This window comes from Salminus brasiliensis, chromosome 19 (genome assembly GCF_030463535.1).
Source record: "Salminus brasiliensis chromosome 19, fSalBra1.hap2, whole genome shotgun sequence".
Lineage (NCBI taxonomy): Eukaryota > Metazoa > Chordata > Actinopteri > Characiformes > Bryconidae > Salminus > Salminus brasiliensis.
The window spans coordinates 20,889,734-20,907,596 of NC_132896.1; the positions used below are offsets into that span (position 1 = coordinate 20,889,734).

General features: G+C 40.3%; 2 protein-coding genes across 3 annotated transcripts; one reads left to right on the top strand and one right to left on the bottom strand.

The window, feature by feature from the left end:
- The first annotated feature begins 1,501 nt into the window (after positions 1-1,501).
- On the top strand, positions 1,502-12,959 carry cstf2 (cleavage stimulation factor, 3' pre-RNA, subunit 2). 2 transcript variants are annotated; one of them, XM_072662951.1, is made up of 15 exons: positions 1,502-1,645; positions 2,144-2,222; positions 2,311-2,480; positions 2,572-2,708; positions 3,229-3,348; positions 3,572-3,700; positions 4,015-4,189; positions 4,300-4,362; positions 4,765-4,824; positions 5,380-5,524; positions 6,113-6,270; positions 9,923-10,059; positions 10,149-10,187; positions 10,351-10,489; positions 12,423-12,959. In XM_072662951.1, exons 1-14 carry the CDS (start codon positions 1,567-1,569, stop codon positions 10,471-10,473), a joined length of 1,614 nt encoding a protein of 537 aa, XP_072519052.1. In that variant the 5' UTR covers positions 1,502-1,566; the 3' UTR covers positions 10,474-10,489; positions 12,423-12,959. The 2 variants fall into 2 exon arrangements, with proteins under 2 accessions (XP_072519052.1, XP_072519053.1); XM_072662952.1 differs by lacking the exons at positions 4,300-4,362; positions 4,765-4,824 and having other exon boundaries at positions 12,423-12,958.
- On the bottom strand, positions 12,620-17,658 carry nox1 (NADPH oxidase 1). Its single transcript, XM_072662950.1, has 13 exons — positions 17,579-17,658; positions 17,243-17,338; positions 16,847-16,957; positions 16,591-16,675; positions 15,836-15,993; positions 15,206-15,387; positions 14,978-15,104; positions 14,798-14,890; positions 14,475-14,716; positions 14,197-14,359; positions 13,883-14,029; positions 13,630-13,754; positions 12,620-13,538 (listed from the first exon to the last, which is right to left on the bottom strand). Exons 1-13 carry the CDS (start codon positions 17,621-17,623, stop codon positions 13,412-13,414), a joined length of 1,701 nt encoding a protein of 566 aa, XP_072519051.1. The 5' UTR covers positions 17,624-17,658; the 3' UTR covers positions 12,620-13,411.
- Between the last annotated feature and the right edge of the window lie 205 nt (positions 17,659-17,863).

A 17,863-nucleotide genomic window follows, 5' to 3' on the forward strand; every position in this document is an offset into this window, starting at 1 on the left:
GGTATGAGCATTTTAGCTGAATTTTTGTGACATTTACATAAAAGCTAGCTCACACCAAACCCATTGAGCCAACTTAAGACTATGAATACCTCTCTGACCACTGTAAAGGTTTATTGTAAATGAGAATTTTACTATACAAACAATTGTCCAAAACAGTATCAGACTTTTATGACAGTATCAGTTTTCCATGTCATGACATGAAGTCCATTATTCATTTGGGAAGACACACTTCTGTGCTGCAGCAGGTCTGCTGAATGCTTTTTTGAGATTGTTTTTGAGAGAGCTGGTTTCTACATATGATCGACCCTGTTTCATAACCTTGAATCGTGTTAGATTTTATTCTCTTTTGATTTAGGCCCAGACCAAGTAAGACCTTGTTTACTTTCCAGTGATTTAAAGAGTTTGCTCATTGTTTAATATTATTTCTTACACTGTGTTGGAGCTGTCCAGGGTTCTGAAGTGTCTATGTTTAACAATTTAAATAGCTTCCTACTGTTGAAAATAGAAGCAATATACATATATTACATCTGTAATTTTGTGTTGAACTGGAAATAAACCCCAAAGCCTGATATGATGCAACACATATTTTAACAACATACATCTATTACTGTTTGAAAAGTTGAAAAAGATCACTCAGAGGGGAAGATGACAGGATACTTTAAGCAAAAAATATTTTGAGCAAAAACACAATGACCCAAATTTTCTATATTGTAACAATGTTCCATAATTGAATCATTACAAGAGAAATAGCAGAAGTACTTTATGTTTATTCTTAAATCATAGAAAAAAATTATGAACCACAAAACCTTTGAACAACTTTCTGTTCAAGGTGGTTTTAAATGTTCCTTTATTGATTTTTCTTTCTTTATTAGACGCAATGATTCATCCATTGGTTTGTTCACACATATTGGTTGAAAGAATTACCATTTCTTTGAAGCTGTTTAAGAAATGTCTACCTCACTTCAGATGACACTGTAAGAACAGCCATGCTGTTTGCAATTGTTTTTTTTTCCAGAAAAAAATTTCAGACACTGCATAAGTTCGAAATGCTTTACACCTTATATTTTTAAATATATTTATTCTATTTATTTAAATGCCTTATTGCTTGTTATTAATTTTTAAATAATATCTATCTTTTTTAGAGCATAAATATTTTTAGAATATTTTACGTTTTCTTAAATCAGAAATATGTTTGTGTCACGCCATAAAAAAAAGATTTCTAGTTAGCTATTAGCATAGTTAGCTTAGCATTCATTTGAAGTAGCACTTCAGCTGCAGTTCGCAGCAGTTAAGCGTGGTAGTTTTTGTTTTGTTGGCTGTTAGTGTTTGGAGATCGTAGTTGTGAGCTCCTCTCGCGACAGGGGGCGGAGTGCTTCTGTGATTTAAGCTCCGTTCACAGTCCGAGAAAACAAAACAGCCAAAGGACTTTTAATTTGGAACTCCTGAGCTCAGAGGCCATTTTGAATTTGGAATAAGGTTTTTACTGCTTGCTTCACTCTTGCTGTTGCTAGCTATATGTTAGCAAGTTGGTTGTAAATGAAATAACTTGCTGTAAAACAAAAAAACATGGCAAATCTCGCTGCTGCTGTGGCCGCGGCGGCAGGGAGGGATCCCGCCGTTGATCGTTCCTTGCGTTCAGTCTTTGGTAAAGATCCGCTTCTCTTTGGTTCTTATCATTAGTAGATGTTGCCTTCACCGTGTTAGTTTCATTGAGGAGTTCACATTAGCCAGCTAAGCTAATAAACCACCCAGCTGAGTGCTAGCTAACTAGCTAGCTGTTAAACCGTTAAAACTGGTCCATGCAACCGCTTTGCAAATGCCTTTTTGTTTAGATAGTGTTTCGTTGAGGAGTGAATCATGTTTTATTAGTGAGGGTTTAGCTAGCTACATAGCTAGCTACGGATGTTTCGGGATTAAAATGAACATTAAGATATTTTTTTAATCCCACTCTTAATTCAGTTGCTGTTTACAGTAGAATTGAGTGATTTCCGTGTTCGTGTTGCTTGTGTCCGATAGCTGGACAATTTAACATTTAACGTCAGCGACTTTGAGCCAAGACAACATTTCACTGTAGCTATGTTCTGTAGCACTAGCTAACGAAGCACGGTGTGCAATCCTCATGCATCTGCTTTTGTTGTACTAGTGGGAAACATCCCATATGAAGCAACAGAGGAACAACTAAAAGACATCTTTTCAGAAGTTGGGCTTGTCGTCAGTTTCAGGTATGCGCCTCAAGCCGTATACAGTGCGCATTGTGCGATATAAACATTAGGGGACATTTGAGTGACTAAAACGAAACATGTTTTGCAGATTGGTATATGACAGAGAAACTGGAAAACCAAAGGGTTATGGCTTCTGTGAGTACCAGGACCAAGAGACGGCCCTCAGTGCCATGCGCAACCTGAACGGTAGAGAGTTCAGTGGCAGAGCCTTGCGTGTGGACAATGCTGCCAGTGAGAAGAACAAGGAGGAGCTGAAGAGTGAGTAATTTAGCCCTATCAGGAAGGATACATTTTTGTTCTGGACTTGCCTGTTACGCACACCTGGTATGTTATTTGCTTGTATCCTAAGGTTTGGGCACAGGGGCACCAATTATTGAGTCCCCGTATGGAGACAGCTGTCCAACGGAGGAGGCTCCAGAGTCTATCAGTAGAGCTGTGGCTAGCCTGCCCCCTGAACAGATGTTTGAGCTCATGAAGCAAATGAAAGTGAGTAGAGGGGAAACTGGCATTCCAACTGTCACAAGATACCATGGCCTATTTTTTATTTTTTTCTTCCTGGTTATAATTACCTACTATTTGGGTCCACTGCCATGCCTAATAGTGTCCAGCCTCTTGGCACATGCATTCAGAATACAGTGTATTCCAGAACTAGGCTTCATCCTGGTCTGGGAAGCCAGCACAAAATGGGCACATTTTGCAGTAACATTCTGCAGTAACAGAGAAACCTTTGCACTAGATATTGGAAGATTACTCTGAGGCTTCTTTTACATCCAACCATAAATGTTAGTGAGGTCAAGTTCTGATGTTTTTGTTAATAGATCATGGTGCTATTTTCTGGATTTTACGCAGTTGAGCGTGGTCCTTGGTTATTTATTTATTTCAATTAGGAATCTGCATGTGGTCGTGGGCTAGGCATACTACCTATCTAGGAAACCAAAACCATTGTTTTGTTTGTACAAAATCTGGATTTTGTTGTGTTTACCACTCTCTACTCTTTATTCTGCAGCTGTGTGTCCAGAACAGTCCTCAGGAGGCAAGGAACATGCTCTTACAGAATCCCCAGCTTGCCTATGCGTTACTACAGGCCCAGGTCGTCATGAGGATTGTAGACCCTGAGATAGCCTTGGTAAGAGTTTCAGGGAGATGGCATAGTTATTTATGGGCACCATCGTAAACGGACACTTCAACAGTTTACAGAACTGGTTAGAGAACTGAGTATAATAGAGGGAATACATTAAATGCTATACCTGTATGCTTTCAAATATGTATGTAAAGACAGTAGCAATGACTAAGGATTTTGAATTGTCCTCGCGCCCTTGTTGGGGAAAAAACTTCTACTCTTCTTTCAGAAAATGCTCCATCGGCAAGCTGCTGTGCAGCCTCTAAACCCAGTCAGCCAGCCAGGCCCGGGCCCAGTGCCGGTATCTAACCAGCCTCTTGCTCAGCCCAATGCTCCAGTGTCCCAGCCACAAGCTATGGTAAAAAAAATAAATAAATAAATAAAAAGTTTGATGTTGCCTATTTCTTCATCACATAGATCACTAACATCCTGTCAGTTTGGTTGGTTTCAGACTTTAACATGTACAAATTTCTGGAAATGGGTAGAATCATTAAAAAGGCTTTGGGTTGACTGTACTTCTATTGTCTTTTAATGTTTTTTTTTGCTATTGTGCTCAAAGTGATCTACATATGGAGTAAAACTCTGAAAAAAAAAAAATCATACAATGTAAAAAAAATCATACAATGTAGCTGTATTATATTGCGTTCATAATCTCCTCTTTATTCATTTCAGCCAGGAATGCATGTTAACGGAGCACCCCAAATGCTGCAGCCTGCTCAGATGGCAGGAGGTGTGCCCGGGCCTATGCCAGGACAAGGGCCTATACCAGGACAAGGGCCTATGCCAGGACAGGGACCAATGCCAGGACAAGGGCCCATGCCTGGACAGGGGCCTTTAGGGCCAGGAGGTAAATTCAGTGACCTTCTTGTATGTGGGTGTGCCTGTGTGCAGTTTTTTTTTGTTTGTTTGTTTGTTTGACGTGACCAGAGCTATTTTCCTCTGGTCCCTTGCCTGCAGGTGGGATGCAGCCTCAGATAGGGATGCCCCAAGGAGGTCCTGTTCCCATGGATAGGGGACCAGGTACTGATTTTAGGCAGAGAGCAGCTCAGATGTTGTCCTTTATTGCAAAACATACAACATAAACTCTGTATGTTCATTGTATTTACATGGATATTTACTTTACTCAAAATTGCTTCCTAACTTTCTTCAACATTGTGTGCAAACTTTATACGTATGGTTATAGTACATCCTCTAAGGAACATAAGCTATTCCTGCATGGACATCAGACACTCTGTATCTGATTCATTCAAGAATTGCACACCTTTAGTATTGCAGTGTTTTTATCATAATCAGTTTGCCTCTTTTAAAACAGTACCAGTATGAGGTGTTGTAGTTTAGACTTGCTCCTAGGTGGAATTTGCAGGGGATGCTGTATACTTTCTCAGTCCTTTTTCCTGTTCCCTTTATTTAATGCTGACCCAGGAAGCCTTCAGGACTCTCCTGTAGGATCATCTGGGCAGGCTGCTATCGAGCGGCCGCAAGGTATTAGTGGTTCACCATGATGAGCTCAGAGAAGTGATATCTGGGTTCTGTGATCACATCGAAACATTTGGAGATGCCCTCTTGCATGACAACGCTTCATTGTTTGCTGTTTTTCCATACTGGTTCTTCATTCTCATGCAAGTCTGAGTTTCTCCAGTGTTTTGACCAGTGTTGAGATCTGGTTGGATTTTCTGTATCAGTCAGTACAAAGAAAATGTATTGTCATGATTGATGGTGCAAGTAAGCTGTAATCACAAAGGAGTGGTTTAAACTTTTCAGCATGAATTCACTTTGTGTTTAAGTTTCCATGACATTGTTGTCAGACAAGTTCTGTTTGAGATTGACAAATGTATCATTGTGTTCACGAGAAGACTTCCTCAATCTTAAATGCCACCTTTAATTTGTATCTGTTCACACCTCTTCCATGTGTTATGACACTTTTTCCCATTTCACTTAGTCGCCTGTATGATTTCTGGTCTATGTTGAAGGTGACATCCTCAAGATTAGTACTTTATTTTAAATTATGTGTTGTTTTTTTTGTTTTGTTTTTTGTAGTGCCCATGGTAGACCCGCGGGCTCCTATGCGAGGAGCACCACCAGGACCACAAGGGATTCCACCAAGAGGCTTGCTGGGTGATGGTCCTAATGACCCACGAGGTGGCTCGCTAGTCAATGTCACTGGGGATGTAGTGGAACCAGGGTGAGCAGAGCATAATAAAAAAATAATATATATATATATATATATATATATATATATATGGTTACTTTTTTTCTTTTGATGGTTAGACATTACTGCATTTAGGTACATCTACCTGATTGCGCAGGCATATTTCAGTCCCGCAATGACAAGATTTATCATGCTTAAGTTGTGAAAGAGTGGTTCTGGGTGCATGAGAAATTTTCACACATTAATTGGCCACCACAGAGCCCTAGCCATAACCCTATTAAAAGTTTTTGGGGTGTGCTGGGGAGTAATTTACAAAGTGGTTTTACTCTCTTATCCTCAAATGTAGATCCCGGTCAAAAATGAATGCAAATCTGGATGTAGGTATTGTGCCATTGCATACGGTTATTGAACAAATGCCATGGTGGCAGTCCAATCAAGATATTGGAGAGTGTGCACGTCTTGCTTGAGACCTGCTCTCTTGATTTTTCTTATGACAGACAATTTTAATTTTAGTTTCAGTTCAGACTCTTCAATTTTGCTGTCTATATTTAATGTGTGTGTGTGTGTGTGTGTGTGTGTGTGTGTGTGTGTGTGTGTTCGTGTTCGTGTTCGTTCTCTCAGTCGGGGGTACATTGGAGGCCCCCCACCACACCAGGGGCCTCCCATGCACATGGCACCTCCAGACATGCGTGGACCACATGACATGAGAGGAGCTCCGATGATGGGTGAGCCCAGAGTTCCAATGATGGAGCAGCGCGGCCCACCCATGGACTCTAGAGGTACTATGTAAAATGTGACCTACAGCAACGGTCAAAAATTACACCTGGTTCAATTAATATCTATCTATTATGATCTATTGTGTTTGGAATCTCGAGTATAGTTGCTTTCACTGAAGTGTTTGTTTAAATTTCATTTCACGTCACCTTTTTGGTCAGAAAGGATACTCCTGAAGTATCTCCCGAAAGGATCTTGAGTCAGAGTCAATATTAATTTAATGTGGCTGCAGGAACAAATGGTGTTCTGTTAATTCATAAACAAAGAGGACTGGCCCGATTTACTGTTGGTTTTGGCTTTGCTATTAATTTATTGACACAACACACAACCTAGTCTGATTTAAATGAAGTTTTAGTGATATTTTCCATTTTTTAATATATATACAACTTCATTTAAATTAGACTAGCTTGTGTGTTGTCAATAAATAAATAAATATATATATATACAGTGAGTCCAAGAAGTATTTGATCCCTTGCTGATTTTCTTTGTTTGCCCACTAATAAAGACACTATCCTTCTGCACTTTTAATGGTAGATATATTCTAACATGGAGAGACAGAATATCAAGACAAAAATCCAGAATATAATTTTAAAGAATATATTTTAATTAATTTGTATTTCAATGAGGAAAATAAGTATTTGATCCCTCTTGCCAAACACACTCAATACTTAGTGGCAAAGCCTTTGTTTGCAAGCACAGCGGTGAGACGTTTGTTGTAGTTAACCACAAGTTTAGCACACACACCAGGGGGAATTTTGGCCCACTCTTCTTTGCAGATCCTCTCTAAATCATGAAGGTTGGTGGGCTGTCGCTTGGCAACTCTGACCTTCAGCTCCCTCCATAGATTTTCGATCGGATTGAGGTCTGGCGACTGGCTGGGCCACTCCATGACCTTAATGTGATTTTTCTTGAGCCAATCCTTTGTTGCCTTTGCTGTATGTTTAGGGTCGTTATCATGTTGGAAGACCCAACCACGGCCCATTTTCAGATCCCTGGCAGAGGGGAGGAGGTTGTCCCTCAGGATTGTGCGGTACATGGCTCCATCCATCTTCCCAGTGATGCGGTGAAGTAGCCCTGTACCCTTGGCAGAGAAACACCCCCAAAACATTATGCTTCCACCTCCATGCTTGACGGTGGGCACAGTGTTCTTGGGGTCATAGGCAGCATTTTTCTTCCTCCACACATGGCGGGTGGAGTTGAGGCCAAAAAGTTCAATTTTGGTCTCGTCTGACCACAAAACCTTCTCCCAATAACTTGGTTCATCTTTCAAATGATCATTGGCATACTTGAGGCGCGCCTCCACATGTGCTCTCTTCAGCAGGGGTACCTTTCGGGCACTGCAGGATGTGAATCCATTGTTGCGCAAAGTGTTGCCAATTGTTTCCTTGCAAACTGTGGTCCCAGCTGCCTTCAGGTCATTTGCTAACTCCTGCCGAGTGGTTGCAGGACGATTTCTGACTGTTCTCAGCATCATTGCCACCCCACGAGGCGAAATCTTCTTTGGAGCACCGGGCCGAGGTCTGTTGATTGTCATGTTATACTCTTTAAACTTTCTGATAATTGCACCAATAGTTGTTACTTTCACATCCAACACCTTACTAATCTTTTTGTAGCCCATTCCAGCTTTGTGAAGGTCAACAATTCTGACTCTGAGGTCCTGTGACAGCTCTTTGGTTTTACCCATGTTGGAGACTTGAAATCTGTGTGATCTGTCTGATTCTGTGGACAGGTGTTTTTCACACAAGTGATTAGTGAGAACAGGTGGCTTCAGGTCAGGTAACAAGTTGATTGGGAGTGTCTAACTGGTCTGTAAAAGCCAGAACTGCTAATGAATACTAAGGGATCAAATACTTATTTCACTCCATGAAATACAAATCAATTAATATATATTCCTTAGATTTATTTTCTGGATTTTCTTTTTAATATTCTGTCTCTCCATGTAAGAATACATCTACCATTAAAAGTATAGAATGATCATGTCTTTATTAGTGGGCCAACGAAGAAAATCAGCAAGGGATCAAATACTTCTTGGACTCACTGTATATAAGTGCCCTCCATAATTATTGGCACCCCTGGTTAAGATGTGTTCTTTAGCTTCTAATAAATTGAGTATTTTTCTAAATAATATAAAAATAATAATATCCAACCTTTAACTCAAGTGAATTTAACATCAAACATCAAATCATTTTTTTTTAACATCAAATCATGTGTGCCACAATTATTGGCACCCCTGATGTTAATACTTTGTACAACCCCCTTTTGCCAACAAAACAGCACCTAATCTTCTCTTATAATGTTTCACAAGATGGGAGAATACAGATAGAGGGATCTTTGACCATTCCTCTTTGCACAATCTCTCTAAATCATCCAGCGACCTGGGTCCTCTCCTCTGCACTCTCGTCTTCAGCTTACCCCACAGGTTTTCAATGGTGTTGAGGTCTGGGGACTGAGATGGCCATGGTAGGAGCTTGATTCTGTGTGTGGTGAACCATTTCTGTGTAGATTTGGCCATATGTTTTGGGTCATTATCTTGCTGAAAGACCCATTGACGACCCATCTTCAGCTTTTGGGCAGAAGCCACCAGATTTTGTTTTAAAATGTTCTGGTATTTCAAAGCATTCATGATGCCATGCACCCCAACAAGGTTCCCAGGGCCTTTGGAAGAGAAACAGGCCCACAGCATCACTGATCCTCCCCCATATTTCACAGTGGGCATGAGGTGCTTTTCTGCATACTCAGCTCTTGTGTTACGCCAGACCCACTTAGAGCGTTTGTTGCCAAAAAGCTCTATCTTAGTTTCATCTGACCAAAGCACACGGTCCCAGTTGAAGTTCCAGTACTGCTTAGCAAACTCCAAAAGTTTTTTTTCCGTGCATGCCTCCCAAACAGCTTGTTGGCATGCAGATAGCGCCTGATGGTTGTTTTGGAGACTTTGTGACCCCAAGAAGCTACCATTTGTTGCAATTCTGTAACAGTGAGCTTTGGAGACCTTTTTATTTCTCTTATCATCCTCCTCACTGTGCGTGGTGGCAAAATAAACTTGCGTCCTCATCCAGGCTTGTTTACCATTGTTCCAGTTGTTTTAAACTTCTTAATAATTCCTCTGACAGTAGATATGGACAGGTGTAGGTGAGTGGCTATTTTCTTGTAGCCATTGCCTGACTTGTGGAGGTCAACACACATCTGCCTTACTTGAATGGTATGTTCCTTTGTCTTTCCCATGTTGAAGAGAAATGGCCTCTGTGTCACGTCATATTTATACCCCAGGGAAACAGGAAGTTGTGAATTACTAATTAAATGTTCCTACATACTCTGATCAACTTTGTAAACTACTGTAGAATAGACAGAAATACTTTAATTACATTTATTTCCTAAGAAATGTTAGGGGTGCCAATAATTGTGGAACAGGTGATTTTATGAAGAATAATTATTTCTTAGTCAGGGATTTTTTTTTTTTTTCCCTTAAAATTCACTTGAGTTAAAGGTTGGATTTTACTCTTTTTTCCATCGTGGTAATAATCAATTTATTAGAAGCTAAAGAACACATCTTAACCAGGGGTGCCAATAATTATGGAGGGCACTGTGTGTGTGTAGGTATTACTTTTTTTTGTTTGTTTGTTTTTTTTAAATTAATTCATTTATTTTTCATTTTACAAGCTCCCATTCCTCAAGGTCGCGATCCTCGAGCTGTAGACACGCGGGGTCCTGTAGCAGGCCAGAGGGTTCCGGTAGCAGGTGGAATGCAGGGTCCTCCTCACGCAATGGGATCAAGTGCGCCACCATCTGCTCGACCTGTATGTGCTGACCTGTTTCACACGCAAATTATTTTGTACACTATGCACAAACTCTGAATAGTAAAACAAGATTGTCCTTTTTTCACCAGGGCCCTGCATCTGATGTAACGTCTCAGGATCATGAAAAGGTAATGCGTCCGCTGCCTTGTTTTGTAGAACCTTGGCAAATTGCCCTAATTCATTAGTTTACAGGGTTTTTTGTTTGTTTGTTTGTTTTTTGTTTTGTTTTTTGCAGTTTTTTTGCAGTACTTGTTTAACTGATCTGAAGTACTGTGACCATGTTTTGTCCAGGCTGCTCTGATTATGCAAGTGCTACAGCTGACTCCAGAGCAGATTGCCATGCTGCCACCAGAGCAGAGACAGAGTATCCTCATCCTGAAAGAGCAGATCCAGAAGACTGCTGGTGCACCCTGAGGATTCCATGAATGCTGTGAGTTTCTCAGGTTTTGAGTATTTGACCGTCCAAGAAACCATGTTATGACTTGGAGCTGACAGCGTAACATTCTTTCTTGTGGTATGAGAAGACACAACGTTCCCTGTTTATCAAGATACAGTGGCTTACAAAAGTATTTACTTGTACTGACTTCATGAACTTGTAAATGTAAAATGTATTTTATTGAGATGTCAAGTGATAGTCTAACACAAAGTAGCACATAATTGTGAAGTGGAATAAAAATGTTGAAATCTGAAAGATGTGACATGCAAAAGTATTTAGCCCCCTTTACTCTGATATCCCTAAATACAATCCAGCACAATCAATTGCTATCAGATGTCACAATTAGTTAAGAGTCCAGCTTTGTGTAATTTAGTCTCAGTATAAATACACCTGTTCTGTGTGGGCTTCAGTGGGTTGTTAAGAGATTAATAGTGAACAAACAGCAACATGAAAACCAAGGAACTCCTCAGACTGCCCGGGGAGCAGTGTCAGCTTGCCGAGCCCGGGTATTGAACCCATAACCCATAATAGCGCGGAGCTCTAACCGCTGAGCCACCACTGCCCACGCAAAGCACCATGTGTGGTGGAAAAATAACACTGCTCATCACCCTGAACACACCACTCCCCCTTGTGCATTGTGGTACCAGCATCATGCTGTGGGGATGTTTTTCTTCAGCAGGGACTGGGAAGCTGGTTAGAGTTGATACGAAGATGGATGGAGCTAATTACAGGGCAATCCTGGAAGAAAACCTGTTGGAGGCTGCAAAAGACTTGTGACTGGGAAAGAGATTCTTCTTCCAGCATGACAATGACCCTAAACATACAGCCAGAAATAGTAAAACAGTGGAATGGTTTAGATCAAAGACTTTTCATGTGTTTAGAATGGCACAGTCAATGTCCTGACCGAAATCCCATTGAGTGTCTGTGGCAAGACACAGAAAATGCTGTTCAAACACTCTCCATCCAAACTGGCTCAACCAGAGCTATTTTGCAAAGACGAATGAACAAAAATTTCAGTCTCTGGATGCATGTATGATTTTCGTTTCACTTCATAATTATGTGCTACTTCGTGTTGGTTTATCACTTAAAATCTCAGTAGAATACATGCAAGTTTGTGGTTATAAAGTGACAAAATGTGAAAGGGGTAAGAATCGTAAGTACCTACGCTAATTATTATTATTATTTTTTTTAATTTTTATTTTTTTTTTATTGGGTACACCTACCATGGCCATATGTGCTCTTTGTAGGTTTAGTTACTGACTGTAGCCCATCTGTTGCTGCTCAAATTGTTTGCTACTCTCTACCTATCTGTAGACTGTACATGTGCTAGATACACCTACAGTCATTGTAAAATATTGGCACTGCTGTGACTCCTGCACTGCTTAAAGAAAATTCACAATTTGAGATTCACTACTTTATTCACTTCACTGAATGAAGTGTAGGGGTGCCAATATTTTGGCAATGACTTTACATTGTTGAAACACTTGTATAGATGTGTGGTTGGTCATTCTTTCTTTAGTCCAGATGTAGGTGATTCTTCAGATATAGTGGGTGTGCTAATGCCAGGAGCATTAAGTAAATGCTAGACCCACCCCACCACAGAAACCCTTTTGGTTGGCAGACAGTACGGGTTGCAAGGGTATAAAAATTCCAGCAATGCTGCTCTGCCTGATAAACTTGTACCAGTGCAACACACATGCTGGTGTCATGTTTTAGTCATTGCTATACTGCAACTGTTTTGCTGGATGAGCAATAGTCAGTAATCATAAATCTAAAAAGAGCACTTGCATGGTACCCATAAAATGCCCGAAGGGTGTACCTTCCAGGTAAGTGATTACTACACCTAAACTATTCTAAACCTGGTGTATTTTCACATGTAAGTGATATTTTTGCACGTGGAAAATAACTTTTTTCTTTTTCTTAATAGGAACGAGGTTTGCATACAACCCCCACATTTTTTTTTTTTTTTTGGTCCACAAAGAAACTTCAAATCCAATTTTAAACAGTTTTTGTTCATTTCTTGTTGAGCATTTAAGTAGTAACTGTATAGCACCAAGGTTGACTGTTGACCTTAATGGCAAACACATTTGCTTGCGATCTCACTTTAAGACAAAAAAAGACAACTTTGTTCATTGTTTCATTGTCGAAGCTTTATTGCCTGTCTAAAGATTTTTTCAATAAAAAAATAAATGAATAAAATGTCAGAACCCTCTTTTTACAAGCACAATAGTTCATCTTTGTGAAATTAATATTTAACATTAGTAAATTAGTTAATTGTGAAATTAACATTAAGTAAGTGGTTAATTTAGTGTGATGAGTCTGGTGGCAATGAAATGCCACAAGTTTTCAGGACACTTTATATTATGGAATGCCCTTCTAAAAATCCTACATAATTCCATAATGAGACACTTTCTACAGTAGACATTGTTACATGTATGATGAGACTATCACATTTTGTTAATAAATCCCCCCTTTGTGAAACTGTGTTGAAGCACAAGCATCAGTTATTTCCTTCTTGCCAAATGATTCATCAGTAACAATGAAAGCCACACCCATATTAACAGTTCAATACACGGTACTTGTTAGAGCCACAATAGAAACATGTAGATGTAGTGCCACTACACCAATAGTACAAAAAACAGCTGGACAATGCAGAATCTACAGTCATAGTGCGGTTCAAGCTGAGTAGGGTGAATCTGCAATAAATCAGACAGACCTTCTAAAAACCCCATTGCAGAAATAGGATTTTCTTGATGGGGCAGATTACTTTAGGGTTCCCTACAAATGTAGGCAGCAATACAAAAAAAAAGTTCCTTCATATTGTCAATGACCATGCATAAGTTCAGAGTAGAAAGTGCTTGGTAGAACAAAACATGCTTGTCCTTGAATTAAGCCGGTTGCCTGTGACTGTTTTATTCAAAAGTTCTCTTTGTTGAAATAAAACTTGGTTTTCCGGGGATCCACATCTGAATATTTCACACATTTCTTTTCCAAGTCTTTCGCTAAGGCAGCTGGGCCACACAGGAACGTGCCGACCACTGACCTGTAGGTATGGATAAGGACACAGGGGTAAACATTCCTGTATTTAGTCAGATGCAAACAACAAACATGTTTTATACAAATTTTAAACTTACGAGGGATTCTCTTGACGAACTTGCTCAAACTCTTTATCCCAGTTGGGTCTTCCATAGTGTGTCTTCTGCTTTAGTCCAGTGATAACATCAGTGTCTTTATCGAAATGCACCATCACATGGGCTGCCTGTAGTCACAAAATGAGCAGACACTGTAATGTACGATACACACCCTTTTTCCTCTAGACAACAGTACTACTATAAGTACAGGATCACAATTCTCCAAGGCTTATATCAGCATGTCAAGCAAACTCACATGAGTATGGTCCCATCCAGTGAGGTAGAGCTTATATGTCAGGAAATCTCTCATGCCTCTCTCTTCCATTTCCTTCTCAAGTACCTGGAGCAGGTCTGCAAACCACTCAAAGGCATGAGTCTCCCTACACAACCAGTAGAAGTAAATCTATATACAAAAAAGAAGCAAAAAGAAAACCTAACCTGAGAAATATGCCATGCTGACAGCAGTCTGCAACTCAAATTTTGTTGCAAGAACCCAGAGAATAAAACTCCTCTGATATGAAATGAACAATAAACACCTTGGCTGCTTTGGCAAGCTTTTACATTCTTTACCTTCCTAGTGCGCAGTTTGGGGTTGGAATCTTTGAACTTATACCAGATAGATTTCAGGATGGAGGCGAAGGGGGTCACTCCAATTCCAGCGCCCACCAACATGCTGACCTCATAGTCAAACACGTCCTCACTGGCCGTGCCAAATGGACCATCCACACCTATTCTAAATGAGAAGTAAAACCACAGGATGAGACCTTTCCTCCTGAGATATGGTACTTATGAAGGTATTGGTGGGTAAGAGAAATTCTAATGTGGACCAAAATTGGGTTCCATCTTACTTGGGTCCTTGACTCCCTTCTGGTAAGTTTTCTACCATCCTGATGAGTTGGTCTGTCCAGTCCCCAGCTTTGCGGATGTGAACAGTGAAAAAATCTTCCTCGGGGGCTGACGTCATTGTAAACGGGTGCCATTCCAGTTGGGAGATGTCAGGACAGTTAAGAAAGACATACTGTCCAACGTCCATTTTGAAACCAGACTTCAGCAACTGTAGCTCCAGAACATTGGACGGATGCATGACGATCTAGACACGTGAAGACAGGTTAGTTGTTAATTGTCAGAAACAACATCTTTTCCTTTTTTGTGAGATTTAGGTAGGGCCTACCTTTTTGTATCTCACAGTCTGCATGTAGCGGATAAAGCGCAGCAATCTCTCACACAAGTAGATTACCATGGGGCCAATCACCCACATCCAGGTCTAGAAAAGGAAATGGACATTATACAACCGGAATACAAAATTTAGGAGAACTCTGTCCATTAGGCACCCATTTGCTTTAACTCTTACCTGAGGAAACCCTCCAGCAAACTGAGGAATGGGACATTGAGGAATCACACCCCAGTTCTCTGGCTGATCTTTGCAGAAGGTGGTGTTGTGAGGTGGGTCAGTTGTTACCTGACCTCGCACAATGCGCCTGTTTCAGAAGTAAATGTCCTTTTAAATGCAATATTCTTTGCCAAAAAATGTACAATAAATCCAATCAAGCAATGGCAGTCCTAGACTTGAATGGCTCACCCTGCACCATGAAAGACCAGGCCTGCGAAGAAAATGATGAAGAGGTGATGGGTGTACCAGAAGACCTCAAAGTAACTTCGGCGAATGACTTCCATCGATGATGTGATCATGAGGATGAGAGCCAGGGTTATCACAACTCCTGTGAGGCCAGCAATGGTGGTGAACGCAAATATGGTTGGAGTCTGGTGTACAAGCATATTGTCAGAAATAAATATAATTTCATAATCATAAGTATACATGTATTCTAAATGTAATTTTATTTATTAACACAGAAATGGGTTAGTGGTTATGTTTTGGGAAAAAAATGTCCCTGAAGGCCCCTGAAGGAACAGTTCAGTCTTCAATTATTTCTGGAATCTAGTTTAACAGTTTTGTTGAGTATCATGCTTTTGGATTCCCTATATTTATTGTATTTCAGGCCAGGTGGTAGAGCTTTGGTAGCACACTGGCACTGCAACCTTTAACAACAAATATGAAGGTGCAGCCATCGCTAAAATCTTTAGTGGAAAAGCAGTTTGTCCAACGAAAATGGACACATTTACTTAGTATTTACTGTAAATTTTACTGAACGTTGCCACATCAACAAGTAGTATATACACTTAATATAACATTTAAGAAGGTGAAACTCACTGTAGTGTCAGACTGGACAGGATTCAGGAACGTTGTCTTCTCATCGTCTTCTTCTTCATCTTCAAGCATAGAGAGATTACCAGGAAGGGGACCATATCGTCCATGTCGGCTGTTTATGTACCATTCCACATTTAGCAAATGAGCAACAGTGTGAACAGCTAGAAAGAGAAGAAAATTCTGTGAATCCTAATGAGTTGGGTCTTTCCTAAGTTAACTTAACCCCTTGAGAACATGAGTATGTGTGTTGTGTTGGTGTTAATACTACAGGTTGGTGGTCACTAAATTGGTAGAAATTTGGATTATTTTGTGAGGCATTTTTGAACTATAAAGCATGACTAACATCACTAACAGAATTGTGTGTTTGTGTGTGCGTGCGCGTGACTGTTACATTAAAAGGTGATGGGAGTTGTTTAAGGAAATGGCACTTCTATTAAATAAAATTCTTCAGAATGCCAAAGAAAGATTATTCATGTGGACTGATTTCAGGAAAGTCCACCCTTGGTAAATATTTAGCAACATACCAGAAAAGAATCTATTGTCCTCTTCCACGTAGTGCCCCCCAGATAGGTGTAGACACTATTTACACAGCCATTCCAACTGATAACTATGGCATAATTCTCAGAAGAAACATCTTTACTGTGGTAATAACTGTATGATTAATGACTTCACGTAAATGCTTGGTGATCTCTACAAACACCTGACTAACCTAACGTTTCCTGTCATTTATCTATATAGGACACTTGTATATGGTTTACCGGTCATTAGGGCAATCATGTAGGCAACCAGCTTGTGGAATGTGAGGTTTTTGTCCAGCTGTTTCCGCATAGTTCGTCCACAGCACTGAAATGTGAACAAAAGAAGATTTTTGTAAAAAAAAAAAAAAAAAGAAAAAGAAAAAGCCATCAGGCTACATTCCTGGTTGTATCTCATGCAATTGTGCTCTCTCTCTCTCTCTCTCACACACACACACACACACACACACAATCTACTTGTATCACTACACCAACTCACCACAAATGAGCCGCGGATCAGAGAGAGGAGGTTACGGCACACTGGCAGGAGGATGAGCATGCAATTAAAGTTGAGGACGGCAGCAGGAGCTCTGGCCCAGGCCAGCGCAGACTGGAAACCAGCAGACATCATTTTAAGATTGAGTTCACTTAGTCTATCTATTTCGGTCACGGTCTCTTCCACCACTGGCACATGAACCCTCACGATGTAAATAAAGGGCCTGTATACCCCAGCTCCTCTATTTATTTACTGGGTTTAAGTTAGTCCACGTTCTTTATATTTTAAAAGTGGTTAAGCTGCTGATACAACTTCACTAAATGTCTTACTCCACATGTTTCACACACAATATTTTGCCAAAAAAAAAAAAAAATTGTCAAGGCAGGCGGAGATGCTCACCCCTAGCAGCTGACGAGTGTAGAAGAATTGAGGGCCCAGGTCGTAGAACAGATAGAAGCGAACAAACAAGAATATATTGATGCCCATCCAGACCACCTAGGAACAAATGTACTATTCAGTACTCCATTTTATCCAAATTAAAGTGAATGCAGCTGTGGGTGAAATAACTAATAATTACAGTGATCTTTATTCTGTCTAAATATTGTGCTTTCTGTCTTATGTAGGAACACACTCGTCTTATAAATGTCCAAAATGTTAATTATTATTATTATTATTATTATTAGTAGTAGTAGTAGTAGTAGTAAGTAAAAAGCTTCCCCATCCATTTGTTCTTACCAAAATAAAGGTGTCCAGTCCATGGTTTACAATCCAGTTCCCCATCTTCGCTCGTTGGAATTCAGGTCTGGTGGATTTTTTCCGGCGAGCGGTTTTATCCTCGAGTCCTCAGTTGAGACTCCGCCTTCATCTCGGGCAGCCACAAGGAAACCAGCCGCTCAAAAAGAATGACATGCAGGAAACTGAGGAGGAAGAACTTTGGCGCAGAAATTGGAGACTGGCGTCATATATTGTATAAACGTGCCAGCTTCTAGATAACCCATTTATTCACTCCAGGAAGCGGCG